This window comes from Procambarus clarkii, chromosome 51 (assembly GCF_040958095.1).
Source record: "Procambarus clarkii isolate CNS0578487 chromosome 51, FALCON_Pclarkii_2.0, whole genome shotgun sequence".
Taxonomy (NCBI): domain Eukaryota; kingdom Metazoa; phylum Arthropoda; class Malacostraca; order Decapoda; family Cambaridae; genus Procambarus; species Procambarus clarkii.
The window spans coordinates 11,078,901-11,093,877 of NC_091200.1; the positions used below are offsets into that span (position 1 = coordinate 11,078,901).

Sequence of the window (14,977 nt, forward strand, 5' to 3'; positions counted from 1 at the left end):
GTAGGCAAGTATGGTACACCTTCATAAAAGGCACCTGCACATTTTCTGTTGTGTTCGGTGTAACGACTGAAGGTAGAAAAAAGAGAAACCTTCCACCTGAGTCAGGTTTTACTTGATTCAGACTAAAGATTTCTGACAAATATTGTAGATGGTAGAAGTGGTTAATTTTAAAATACCTGCCAGGAAATCTATGGCCTCCAATTTAGAAAATCAGCATGCTAACTGCTGAAGCAATTATAAATGTGCAAAAAATAATTCCTCAGTCTTGTATGTGGCATTCATGTCGCACTATATCTTCCTTCCAGTAATGTAAGGTATAGTTCCCATAATTAAAGCTGATAAAATATGTTCCTGGAGGTATTTAAATATACATGTCTAGATATACAGTTATTTAAATATTTATTTTTCTAGGTTGAGAAGATCGTAACAATTATGAGCAACCCCCGCCAGTACAAGATTCCAGACTGGTTCCTTAACAGACAAAAGGATATCAAAGATGGCAAATACAGTCAGGTGATTATTTGTTTATTGTTCAAATAGTTTATATTGGGTTCACATTTAAGTTTCTCCGATCTTTGCACATTCTAGAGCCTAGGTTTACATTTGAGAAGCCTAGGTGTAGAAAATGTGCTAGAACAAAATGGAAATGACTTGCACTCTGCCTGTACTTTACAGATAAGGGTTTCAAATCTTTCCAACATGCAAAGCATTTACCTTTTAAGTAAATGCCTTAAATTGTCATACATTAGAGTTGAGAAAATTTAACTTGACCTGTCATATATCGTATTAATTAAAAATATTATGTAGTAAATGTATATGCAATGAATGACAGTTTATGAAGAGTACATCTAGTGTTATCTTGAGGTTATCTTGAGATGATTTCGGGGCTTTAGTGTCCCCGCGGCCCGGTCTTCGACCAGGCCTCCACCCCCAGGAAGCAGCCCGTGACAGCTGACTAACACCCAGGTACCTATTTTACTGCTAGGTAACAGGGGCATTCAGGGTGAAAGAAACTTTGCCCATTTGTTTCTGCCTCGTGCGGGAATCGAACCCGCGCCACAGAATTACGAGTCCTGCGCGCTATCCACCAGGCTACGAGGCCCCATGAATTATGAAAGTGGGTGCTGCCAGTGATAGTTCTTGTTGAAATTGCAAATATAAAGTGATACTTTTAATGGATTTTAGAAGCTAAAACTAACATTCTAGACTAGATTCCTCTTGGCCTCGTGTGGGGGAACTGGCAATATTGTATTAATGAAATTGAAAATACTTCAGCCCTTCTAGGATTAGACCATATATATTAGACCATGTATATTAATGCTTGATACTGTATGCTCTGCTGCTGATATACATACATGCATACATAAATTTAAAAATGTATCTAAAATTAAAAAAATTCGTTTTCAGGTCATGTCCAATAACCTCGAGACCAAGCTACGCGAGGATCTTGAACGCATGAAGAAGATTCGGGCCCATCGTGGTCTTCGTCATTTCTGGGGTCTCCGTGTTCGAGGTCAGCACACAAAGACCACTGGCCGTCGCGGTCGCACTGTTGGTGTGTCCAAGAAGAAGTAAACTGAAATAAATGATACACTAGCACGGCATTTGTTTTATCCGTTTTGTTAAGTCATTTCTTTCCTCGATCTATAGTCAACAGGAATGAATTGTCATTGTTTATACCCATCGTTTTGTCATGCATTATTCTTAAATATATTTATATATTTTTTGTTTGCCTTTATCTTCAAAACTCCACCCCTGTTGGTGGTGGTGGTGGTGCCACATTCTTACGGAACTTAGATACAAAGCTTAGAGGGCTTAGACTTGTAAAGATTTGGAAATACATGTGCTGTAAAGCAGAACTTAACGAAATTGTGAACATATTAAAACAGGAGAGAGAAATTATTCTTGATTAATTATTGAATTAAATTATTCCAAATATAAGGCTGACGCCATGAAAATTAAAAAAAAAATATGAAACTGGCTTGCTTTAGACTCTGTAATAATTGCCGATAGTAAATTTTTTTATACATTTAACATGGAAAGCACCTGCACATTAAGACTACCTTGCCTTTGAATTGTTTCAAAGGGCTTTAAAGGTCTTGGATTGCACTTCACGTAGCTTGGATACTTGGAACTCCTACTCTACTTGGAAATACTACTCTGGAACTGAATACCAGTCATGAATTTTTTTGTGTGAACAGTATAACAAACTGTGATTCCGAAGACCGCGATCGGCATTGTGTATGTAAAGCCTACATACTCTGCCGTCCTAACTTGCCTTGCATATTGATTGTACGAACGTTTATTTAAAACTTGCAGACTTCCTTTACCTACATAAGCCTATCTACCAGAGGCTGCCCGGTTTGGTGCCTTTTGATAATTACCTTTTCTTACTTTAATTTTCTCTACTGGGCTCTACAGAATTAGCCGTATATTGACGTAGGTTTGAACCCTCGTCACGGCCCTTGTAGATTTGTTCATTTGCAGCTTTATGTTAAGCATGCATGGTAAAGTGTCAATGCCCTACACGTCTTTCAATTCCTGAATTGGTAATTAACGTAAATATCGCGCAACTACTTAATTGGAGGGCTGGTGGTGGAGGGGGACGGGCAGTAATTGTCGACTTTGTTCAGCCCTTTTCTCGAGCGTTCAGAACTTTAAACTGATGTATTAAGTTGTCAGAACTTTGGGTCCCACGAATAGAAAAATGGAACACGTCAATTTTGCTAACAGTGTTTGGCCTTTGGGATACGTCAAAATGCGGTATACATTAGAGAAGACTTGTTTTCCAGGGAAAATTAGCATGTAAAGCCTCGCCACTTTAGACGGTGGCGCGACGGTCTCGTTTCATGCAGGTCTGCGTTCTCACTGACCATCCAAGTGGGTGGGCACCATTCCTTTGCCCCGTCTCATCCCAAATCCTTATCCTGACCCCCTTTAAAGTTCTAAAAAAAAAAAAGTATTAGCTTTGCGCTTTCCCCTGATGATAGAAAATTGTAATGGCACGAATTTTACCGGCCACTAGCACTGACCTCAACGAGAACAGGAAGCCGGCGGCTTGTTAAATGTCTCTCAACCCACCACCCATTTGTCCCGATGATTTTTTCCCGTAGGATTAGTTTTATTATTTACGGCTATGGCGGGTAGGTAGTTCCATGGGTTTATAACTGAAAAAACATCTATTTTCAATCCTAAATCTAAATTGTGGCTTGTTGAGCTTGAAACCGTTGCTCCCTGTTTGTTACATCTGACCTTTGGAAGGTTGGATCAAAAGCCTCCAATTTGTTCATTATTCTGTTTCGATGAGACCCGCCCTGTCATGCCTGGTTTGAATTGTTAACCCTGTGGCCCTTGTTCTTGATAAGAGTGTATCTCTGGAACTTATTTATCGTTTACTTATCTATTTGTTGCCCGGTGTTATACTTTCTCCAAAGCATCAATTGTCCTTCAGAAGACGGTCTCCATGCTTAGATACAGTGATCCAAGTGATTGTTGCATAAAAAAAAAATTATGCAGTTGAATCTCTTAGATTTTCAGTCAAAGGTATGCTTGATTATTCCTGGGGTCTGGTGATCTTTCTTATAGTCCCCTTGGGATGGGAAAGTTATTAGCCTGCTTAAAAGTAAGAAATCTGCGCTTGTACCTACCTTTTGGTGGAAGGGGATAGGGGGGGGGGGGTAGCTGCTGTAGATACTGTCCAACCCGTTTTCTAAGTCGTCACGTCGCAATAGTGATCCACTAAATTCCCCGAACCAAACCTATCTGAAGATCCTCGAATAGAAAATGAGACAGCCCGTCAATTTTGCAAGCTGCTATGATTTATAAATTCTTCTGGCCGTTGAGATTTATATCAATGCGACGTACTGCTTCCATCGGTTGAATTACTGCAGAAGAATTTATATTGACTAGTTTCCCCTACAACACGGCGAAGAAAACGGCAGATGGGCTGACGGTCGGCAACCGACCAACCCACACTCTCCAAACACGTGAATACTAGACCAGTGCACTCTCTTCTTTCTCGGGTTTATGCAGGTAAAGAGTACATGTATTATAATTTAGTAACTTGCATTTACTTCACCGTTGTCTGGTGGATATGTGAGGCACTAAAGGCTACAGTCGCACCCATCCATTGGCCTGCGGTGGAAGGATTAGTGTCACCCAAACCAATCGTTGAGGGTAGACGAGGTAGTTTCATCCAGAGCCGTTCGTTCCGGTCCCATGTCTCTTAGAAATCAATTCCTTTCGAGGGTTTCTACCCGGCCATTGAAGGTTCAATCTGCAACAGTTGTAGAGAGATGATTAGCCATTACGATTAACGAATTAACCACAAAGTGTGACCCATCTCCCGTGGCCTTCATCCCACCATAAGAGGAAGTGTGTGGAAACACCTCAGGTTCAGTTACGTATTGGACACGTGATTATTTCAGTCCATCTTCCCAAAATGAAAGACCTATGTTAACTATGTGGTCGAAAGTACCAGCATGCAGTGATGCATCACCAGAAATTTGCCTTTTGTATCATTCAATTTAGTTGTTGAATAATACATGTTGTATTATTCAACAACCTTATTTAACAGGAGCATAATGTAACCTGACCTAGCCTCTTCTCTTCGCCTACCAATCCTAGGTTTAATACACGCTATCATAGGCCTTATGTACTACAGAAATGTGATCTACTAGTCCAAGGAGTATTTAAATTAGTTTTTTAGCTTTATTTTTGGCGGCCTATAAAGTTAAGAATACAAAATGTGATTTACTGGTGGTCCATCACAAAATATTGGTACTTCCAACAAAATAATTACTATAAGTACAATCATTTCAGTAGGATGAGTTGGATTATTTCATGGGCTTACATATTCAAATGGAAGTAGTTTATGCAGTCATACATAAATAATTCAAAATATAGCAAAAAAAATCTAAAACAGTTTGCATTCTTTCTAAAATCAGATACTATATACCTCGCCCTAATGCTCTATTACTCTTTCATCCATCCTTATGTCGGTTATGGTATCTGTGCTTGGAGTTCTACTACCCAAAATCATCTACGTCCTCAAATACTCAACACAAATCTGCTATTAGAACAATAAAAAACTCTGGCCTCTGACAGCACTCGGCCCACCCCCTCATTTAAATTTTTGAATATGTTAGATATTAAGTCCCTGCACATACTCTCAAGTGTACTCTATATACAGTATTTAATACTCTGAACTGTAATGCCAATCCTGACCTTAAACGCTTCCTAGAAAGTTGTAACAGAAGTCTTGGGTACCACACTAAAAACAAATACTTATTCGATATTCCAAGTGTGCTACTTAACGAAACTAAAAATGCTCTGCAAATCAAAAGATCCACAATGTGGAATGACCTACCCAATCATGTTAAAGACTGTACCTCTATCAACCAGTTTAAAAGAAAAACTAGGTACTACCTAATAAACTCCATATAATCTACTTTACCTACTAAATGTCAACCTATGTCTTGCTATTTCCCAAAACAATATTGATTATTAGTTCAACTTGATTAACTGCTGATATCCGCCATGTATAAGCTTAAGGAAAAATATAGTCTTCTGTTTATTTAGTTAAAATTACTAATGCTGTTCTGTTTAAATTTCTGCTGCTCCGTCCATCATGCAATTATTATAATTTTTTCTTTTTCCTTGTTAATTCAATTCTATTGATCTCAATTAGTCTTAAGTTTTATTCTAAGTGTTTTTCCCACATCTTGCCCGGAACGCTGTGCGTATTAGTGGCTTTAGGCATAATATGTACTAGTTTTATCTAGAAATCCAACATTCTGTTTGTAACCCATCTTGTATGTATGCACTTTTACCTGAATAAACATTTTATTTTTTATTTTATTATTCTATGGGCTCTTAATGGAATAATAGACTTGTACCGTACTGTTAAAACTGCATTATCCCTGTGAGTTATGTTCTTTGATAAAATCCTCTGAATCATTCATACCTATGACATAGCTCTAACTTTTTTTTTCGCACCAAAAAAGGACTCTATTTTTGGACTTTACTAGTCTCCAGTCATTCATAATGTAATATGGGCCTCTTGGCAAGATAGTTGATCAGGACTTAGTTGGTTAGGATTAATTACTAACAAAAAAACTGCGTGCTGTTAAATATAGCTTATGCCTCATAGCGTTTTTCCCCTAACATTGCTAAAGGCTGTGGAAATAGGTTGTATTCTAGACGGCACATACATCACACTCGCTTAACTCCTGGGCACCTCATGGAACAACAGCCTGATGCTGCTAATTATCCGAATTGCATTGCTCCACTTGCATTCGTGCACCACCTAGAAAGACCTGATTTTTTTGGATGATCGTAACTCTTACTTTCCCAATGTTCTTTGAATCAATTCTCGCTCTGTTGAATCCTAAATAGTGAATTAGGTATCTTTAGCTTCACCCGTCTTGTCTCTTTGCTCTAGTATCCTGAGTGGTATTTAGAATTTAATAAATATCCTGCGACAATGACTGGTACATAGTCTTCCCGGCTCGGTGCATTCATTTGATAGTTACTTGTCTATTTCATTTGCTCTAGTATTAGGATCCTGAGCGAAATCTAGTATTTATTGATTGATAATAATTGATCCTGGCATGACCTCGTTCTCGACTCCCAATCGAAGATCCCGGGTTCGATTCCCGGGCGGGACAGAAGTAGCTGGACGTACCTCCTTTAACCTAATGTCTCAGTTCACCTAGCAGTAAATAGGTTACCGAGGTCAGTAATTTGATCAAAGGCGGGAGGGGAGGGGGGGGGGGAGAACGCGATACCACCCTAAAGTATATACATATTCACAGGCTTTCTGTCCCCAACAACGAGAATTACTAAAATTATAGTCATACCCGTCCACTGAGTGGCATAGTGATATATAGAAAGAGGTGTAACCCATTTTTTGTGTTTATTCCCTGGACGTGTTCAGGGTTAAAGTATACTGACTGGTTGGTCAATAAGCTTCTGTGATGGTCTAAACAACCCTCCCGCGGATGACAGCTGTAGGCCTTAAGTCCAACAGCTAATTAAGCGAACCAAAGTGGTTGGTGGTGGAAGAGGTACAAGACACTCGTCGAGTGGGCGGCGGTGCAAGGACTATTCCCACAATGGGCTTAGGCATTGTGCTGATATAATTTAAATACTTTGTGATCGAGTTACAAGGACAATGGCCCAATTTCAGTGTAAGTAATGTTAGAGGCTGTTAAGCATGTAAGATTTAATGTCTGGTTATTAAATATAAGGTAACCAAGAATTGCAGATTAAGAAGTTCATATTAAACGAATTGGCGAGATAGTGTGTGTTTATAATTTGCCATTTCAAGAAATATTTTGTATAAATCATTATATTTATTACTGTTCTTACTTTATTGGTTATTTTATTATAGTTCATCGATGGACGGTTACAAGCCTAGAATAGGGTTCAAGTGGTGCCATTCTACATCACCGCAAAAATCAGGTACCTTTCCTTACTTTTTGTATTCCACCGTGTAGGCCTAATATTTCTCAGGTTTAAATATACATATACTGTATGTATATATATATATATATATATATATATATATATATATATATATATATATATATATATGTATATATATATATATATATATGTATATATATATATATATATATATATATATATATATATATAATATATATATATATATATATATATATATATATATGTCGTACCTAGTAGCCAGAATGCACTTCTCGGCCTACTATGCAAGGCCCGATTTGCCTAATAAGCCAAGTTTTCATGAATTAATATATTTTCTCTAATTTTTTTCTGTTGAAATGATAAAGCCACCTATTTCATTATGTATGAGGTAAATTTTTTTTATTGGAGTAAAAATTAACGTAGATATATGACCGAACCTAACCAACCCTACCTAACCTAACCTAACCTATCTTTATAGGTTAGGTTAGGTTAGGTAGCCGAAAAAGTTAAGTTAGGTTAGGTTAGGTAGGTTAGGATAGTCGAAAAACAATTAATTCATGAAAACTTGGCTTATTAGGCAAATCAGGGCCCTTGCATAGTAGGCATGAGAAGTGCGTTCTGGCTACTAGGTACGACATATATATATATATATATAATATAAAATACATAAATAGGTAAAAAATGTTTTTTTACTAGTCCCAGTAAGCATAATTTTATGAGTAAGTATAGTTAGATATTATATTTATTTATATATACAAGAGTCGTTGCATTCTTGTACATATAGAGCACGTATAGATGTTTTCAGACTAAATAACGGGTCCCGGTAGTACAGTCGGGTTCGTTCTCAACTTACAATCGAGAATTCTTCCTGGTTTGAATCCCAGGAGGGCCAGACATGGTTGGCCGCATTTCTTATCACCTAATGCTACTGTTCACCTAGCAGCAAGTAGGTACTTATGAGTTAGTCAGCTTTGTTGTGGGGTAATATCCTAGGCGGGGTCAGTAATTCGACCTTGAGGGGGGTGGGTGCGACCTCGATGTAAGCCTAACGTGTATGAATACACTCTGGCTGCCTGTCTCCCCGATACAATTAAAATGTGTGTAAGCAAGCCATTCTTAGTTTAGTTTAGTTTCCCGCATTTTATTATTCGTTTTCCTATAACAAAATATTCGCTTCGTTTTCTTCTACAAAGCAGCAATGGGTAACTCAAGAGTTTTGTTGCAGAAAGAAAGAAGGTTTAAATGCATTTAATTTAGATGACATGATGCATTTTGTGTCAAAATCACCTTCACATATGGAGAATGGAATTTTATTTGAGATAAATAAAGACATATCTTCATGGTAATTGAATGGTCATAATTAAATGATGAACAAATGTTCTATAGTTTTAGAATGAAATAAACTGTAGGGTATAAAGAATTATTAATAGAAAACGCAGTAAACATTAGGATGCAATATAGTGCGAGACAGGTAAATTGACCACGGAGTAGCGCAGTGGTCTGCGTCATCAGCTCACAACTGAGCGCGTCAAGTCTGATTTCTGTGGCAGAAAAGAGACAGTACGACACGTTTTCTTCCGCCTGAGCCTTCTGTTCACCTACCAGTAAATTAGGCACCCTGGAGTTTAAGTTAAAAAAGTATGTTGTGGGGTTGTATTTTGGAGGGTCAATATTTAAGACCTGGATAAGTCTTAAGTACATGCAAGCATCATGGCCTCGACAAAGGAAACCATATTGTAGTGGTATATAATATTTATAGCTATTAGTGACCACGGGAAATTGAGGTCTCGCCAGCCCTTGATGCCCACTTATGGTCCTTGGCTATTCCCATCCATAGGCTCTGGAGACCACCTTCTCAGTTACGTCGAGCACCGTAAAATACCTTGCATATCGTTCTGGCTCTTGTGGGTGAGAGCGACCTTAGAGAGCGGACGCACGCTTAGGTAGCGCATGTGAATTTAGTGAACAGTGGTTGCTTCCCATTGGCCCTTTTTGATGGCTTTACCTTTGCTGTCTGACGTCAGATAGACGTTAAAGCGACCAAAGAGGCCCCCTGGGTTGTGTCCTCCTGCGCAGAGTTAGCTTAGTTCACTTAGTTATGCAGCCAATACGCCCAGCCCGTGAGTGGTAGTGGAAAAAAAGGTCACAGAGGCACATATTGGGTTCAGAAACTGAACCCCCAAATTCGTTAAGCTAAGTATGAATTTTGAGCCTGTTGATGATGCTGGTGTTATGTGTCTGAAGATAAGCTTCCCTCTTCTTGTTTATGTTTTTAAGGTGAATTTCCCGTGCGCACATCGACCTATGTCATGACTACTTCGACATCTCCGCCTTCCTCCCTCTTAGAGTAGGCTTCCCAGACAATGAACTATTTCACCCATCATGAAGCGACCTCCCAAACAATAATCATGCTTCATCTCTGTAACTCCCTCTCTCATCAACTTCCTTCCACCATCCTCTACCTTCCTTCCCCCAATTATTTGTCTCCCTTCCATAACTACCCCGATTTTCACCTACGTCGATTTTCATGTCCAGTATCCTCCCCTTCTCCTAATCCTTCCAGAAATCTAAAATCCACAGGTGAGAAACCTCTCCGCCCCCCCTCCCATCTCCCGTCTTCCTAGAAACTTATTTCCCCCTTCCCAGAAGCACCACTCTCTCACCCTCCCTTTCTCCCCCCCCCCCTTTTCCACCCACCGCCGTCCTACCAACACTGGCTCTCTCAACTTTAATTGAATTCGGTCGCAAAATGTTGAACTCGACGAGGCCTCGAGTGGAATTTTTCTTTCTCTCTTTTTTTCCCCACCCGTCCCTCCCTCCCTCCCTCCCCTTCCCGCCCATTCGTCCCTTCCCACCCTCTTTTTTTTTTTTTTTTTTGCTCCTTGCAACGTCGGCAAACTTGCTAATGCATATTGCACAATCATCGTTTATCGCGCTGATGACAGCAGAGCGAGGAGGACCCCGCCTTGAATTTAGCCTGTCCTACGTTCCTTCTGCAAAGTTTTAATGCAGTCTCGTCACCCCTCTCTCCTCGCCCCTCGCCTCCCCTCCCTCCTTCCCTTTCTCCCTCCCTCCCTCTCTCCCTCTCTCTCTCCCTCCTTCCTTTCTCTTCCCCATCACGCGTATTTTACTGTAGCTTTCCAGGGGCTTGACGTGTTCGGTGGAGGATTTTCAGGCGTTTCATTATGTCTCGTGTGGTGGACGGCTTAAAGATATTAAGATAAGGATATTACGTGATAGGCAAGTTATATTAGATTATAGACAGGTTATACTTGCTGAGGGGACGTTATAGGTATTATGACCATTTAAATGTTACTGATAAGCGTTCGTTGTAAATAATTATAATATTTTTTTCCGTGCAGACTCGCATACTTTATGTGAATACACTGCTTTATACAAGGTGTAAATATGTAAACTTATATACATACAGGCGTTGCGTATATGGTATGAATACTGACGCTTATTATGAGTTACATACACAGCCTCGCTCCTGTGCCAGGTAAGTCCACTAACGGGCTCACCATAGCCCGTGCTGCTTGCAGCTTTGTTCCCGGTAGCTGAATCTAACACAACAACAACGCTTATTAATGCTGGCAATAATATTTGCATTCGTATCTGCGTAAATTCGTTCATATAGTCAGCAGCTACTTCTGTATACCAGTACAATCCACTAGATTCCTTACTCCTCGCCAACACCACAATCACCCTGCTCCATCATGTAATCTCCCTCCCTCCCCCCACTCCCTGCCCTCCTTATAGCATTTGCTCACAGCCACCAACTCAATATTGACTGTCCCCTTGTATAACTTTTACGAAGACCTCCCGGTGGCCAGCCCTGCATGTCAACTAACTCGCTAATTCTGCTAATTGACTTCCTTGAAAGTTGTTGTGTATGGACTGGCTAACTCCGTCAATTTACACCCGGCCCAGCGTCATTTTTTTTTTTTTTTGAGCCAGGGTGGTGGTACTTTTTTTTTTTTTTTTTTTTGCTAGGATGTTTTTGTTCTTTTATTACCAGGGTGTTTCTGGTCGTTTTGGGCGAGGAGTTTTTTTTTCTAGGGTGTTCTTTTTTTGTTGGGGGGGGGGCCTTTTGTTTTGCTCTCTCTCTCTCTCTCTTTTTCTCTTTCTTTCTCTCTCTTTTCTCTCTTTCTCTTTTTCTCTCTTTCTTTCTCTCTCTCTTTCTCTCTCTCTTTTTCTCTCTTTCTCTCTTTCTCTCTCTCTTTTTCTCTCTTTCTCTCTCTTTCTTTCTCTCTCTTTTTCTCTTTCTCTTTCTCTCTCAACAAGCAACGACAAAGCAACAGTTGATAATATGAGGGCTCACAGTCATATAATATACTCAAATTAATGTTGGAATGATAGAATTTGTGGTAATAAAATATGTTTAATATGCCATCACATATATCCACATTATATACATAGATATTAATAGGAGCCGCCTCTTATCCAAAAAGTACGCCTTCTGCAGTTTCTTTCATTCCTATGTAATTGTATAGCATATATAAGAATTTCGGAAATTATAAAAGGGGTATTGGCTCATAGGAGTCAGCTCCTATTTATATCCACCCAAACTCTTTCTTATATACATCTAACCTACGCTTGAAACAATCCATCGATCCCACGTCTCTTATGTTCCCTGGTAATCTGTTCCCCGATTCAACAAAGCTGTTTTCAAACCGGTATTTATCCAGGTGCTCCCTAAATCTTAACTATATATCCATTGTTTCGTGTTCTGTCTTATGTTAATATATATTTAACACCTTATTACTATATCCCCGTTGATATAGCCTTTTTTCCAGGGAAACTTGCTGGTTTATAATTAAAGAAATTTCATAGCACACAAACTATAAAAGTATTAAATCACAAAATTACGAAGGAATGCAGTAGAAATCATTTAAAATAAATTGTATTCATACAATATACAATGGACAGGTGAAAATGGCTATACAGTAGGCAGAGTTATTGTATAAAGCCACACTAGTTAACACATATTCTTAAGAGATTCCGGTCTTAAGAATTGTCCAAGACATTTGTTGTGTATACATAACTTAAAATAAACACTTAACAATTACAAGATAATTTGGTTTAGCCAAAAAAGAATAGAAAACGTTGTATCATATTATTATTTTATCATCATTAATTTATTACAGATAGTTCTAACAATATTTATGTTCAAATGTGATAGTTTCAGTGACCGTCTTGCAGGAGGAACTTGAGGGTAATACGATAATGTCTTGAGGGTCGTGACCAGCTTCAAGTTGGCTGCGGTTGGGGCTCAATTTTCCACTTTTGGTATTTTGCGGGAAGAAGTTGACGATGAGAGACTTGAAGTAGCGCTGAAAAAAGACCAGCATGTTTAAGTACCACCTTGTGTGGAGGGGGGAAGAGGGGCAGTGTTCTTCCTTGGGAAGGCGACAGTGATCTTCCTTGAGAAGGCGACAGTGATCTTCCTTGAGAAGGCGACAGTGATCTTCCTTGAGAAGGCGACAGTGATCTTCCTTGAGAAGGCGACAGTGATCTTCCTTGAGAAGGCGACAGTGATCTTCCTTGAGAAGGCGACAGTGATCTTGAGAAGGCGACAGTGATCTTCCTTGAGAAGGCGACAGTGATCTTAGAGACTCTTCTGGTGACAACCTCACGATTGCCGTGCATATGTGATATATACATACATACATATAATTATATACAGTACGGATACCACTCGACAAGCACATGGGCAATAGCTGGAGTGTTGTTTAAGATTCAGCTACAGGGAACAGAACGTTCCAAGTAGCACGGGCTATGTTGAGCCCGTAGTGGACTTACCTGGCACGGGAGCGGGGCTGTGGTGTGGTATGAGCATTATTATGTACGCGAGTGAGGTGGACCCTATAGTAACTCGGGTTCAAATCCTGGTCGGGTCGTAGAATTTGTTGGGATAGTGGGGCTTCTTGACATCTTGAGGTTATCTGAAATGATTTCGGGGCTTAGTGTCCCCGCGGCCCGGTCCTCGACCAGGCTTCCACCCCCAGGAAGCAGCCCGTGACAGCTGACTAACCCCCAGGTACCTATTTTACTGCTAGGTAATAGGGGACATCCGGGTGAAAGAAACTCTGCCCATTGTTTCTCCCCGGCACCCGGGATCGAACCCAGGACCACAAGATCACGCGTCCAGTGTTCTGTCCGCTCAGCCACCGGCTCCCCTTGTGAGTCAATGTTCTACCCAGCAAGCACATGTTGGTGAGCACATGTAGGTGATTAATTACCCTCTGCTACCACTAGCTCCTTCTTCTCCTATTATGCTAATGGTCTTTATCTCTCATTTTCTCTGTCTATTCCCCCCCTTTATCTCCTGTTTTCTCTTAATCCCCATATTTCCTGTCCATCCCCTATCTTGCATTTCTCTCTCCGTCACCCCTTATCTTCCGTTTTCTCTCTCCGTCACCCCTTATCTTCCGTTTTCTCTCTCCGTCACCCCCTTATCTTCCGTTTTCTCTCCATCTCGCGTTTTCTCTCTCCAATCCCCTTATTTCCAATGTTCTCTCCATCCTCCTTTATCTCCAGCTTTCTCTCTCCATCACCCTTGCTCTCCCTCTATCTGGGGAACTTGAGTTTCCTGGAGCAAGTGAAGGTGCCACCCTCCCTCCCTCCCTCCCTCCCTCCCTCCAGTATATCATTTAAAACTTTTCGCTAAATCTAAATTGGATATGAATAGTGAGAGCGTTTGCACACGAGCGGAGCCATTTATCTACTTAGGTGAAACTTCCTGTGCGTCCCTGGAATTTGAATATAAGCAGGGAATTATGGGGCACCCTCAATGAGGGACCAGTACGGTGGCTAATGGGGGAAGGGGGAGTTTGTGGAGGAGGGGGGAATTGCCCCCCTTATCTTGAGATGATTGATTGATAATTGATGATGCCCCTAACCAGGGGCTTCCAAGGGGCTAAGGATGACGCCCCCTGTGGCAACTTTCAACAGTTGCCACAGCTAGTTCTGGTGATGTATTTACCCCCATCAGTTGCTTACCTGTGTGTGGCTACGGGGTAGTGAGGTCTAGCTCTTGGCCCCCCGCCTACTAGCCTTCTGGTACCTGTTGCGTTATAGTTTTAACTATTGTGACTTGCCAGTTCTTTGTAGAATGTTTGCCTTAAAGATGTAGGTGGAGGTGGCTTCCATAACGTCTTCTCTGAGTGCTTTCTTGAGTGCATTCATCTTACTGACCACCCGTCCAGTTTGTATGCTCTTATACGCCGATGCGTATCATTCAAGATGAACGCAGGAATGTTATTATTTATTGAAAATATAAATTAATGTATAACTACATATCTCGTGCGTATAATTATTGATGTATTTAGTGTGAGTACAGGCATCAAGGAGCCTATTTACATCACCTAATGTCTGTCAAGACACCATCACTATAGTAGATATCCCAGGAGCACCTCAGGAACACCACCCAGCGTCTGCCAAGACACCGCCTGCTCTCCCCTCCTCTACTCGTGGCACCGTTGGCCCTCTCCCTTGACCCTCCACTCTGCAGTGCCTCACTAGTGCC

At 40.5% G+C, this 14,977-nt stretch overlaps 1 protein-coding gene across 5 annotated transcripts in view; it reads left to right on the plus strand.

Annotated features, from left to right (window-relative positions):
• Nucleotides 1–1,597, plus strand: part of RpS18 (ribosomal protein S18) — a 33,778-nt gene extending 32,181 nt beyond the window's left edge. For all 5 annotated transcript variants that reach the window (XM_045769132.2, XM_045769128.2, XM_045769130.2 and 2 more), the window contains exons 3-4: nucleotides 412–513; nucleotides 1,408–1,597. In XM_045769132.2, the coding sequence (XP_045625088.1) occupies nucleotides 412–513; nucleotides 1,408–1,575 (270 nt within the window). In that variant the 3' untranslated portion in view covers nucleotides 1,576–1,597. The remainder of the gene's footprint in view (nucleotides 1–411; nucleotides 514–1,407) is intronic.
• Nucleotides 1,598–14,977: the final 13,380 nt, after the last annotated feature.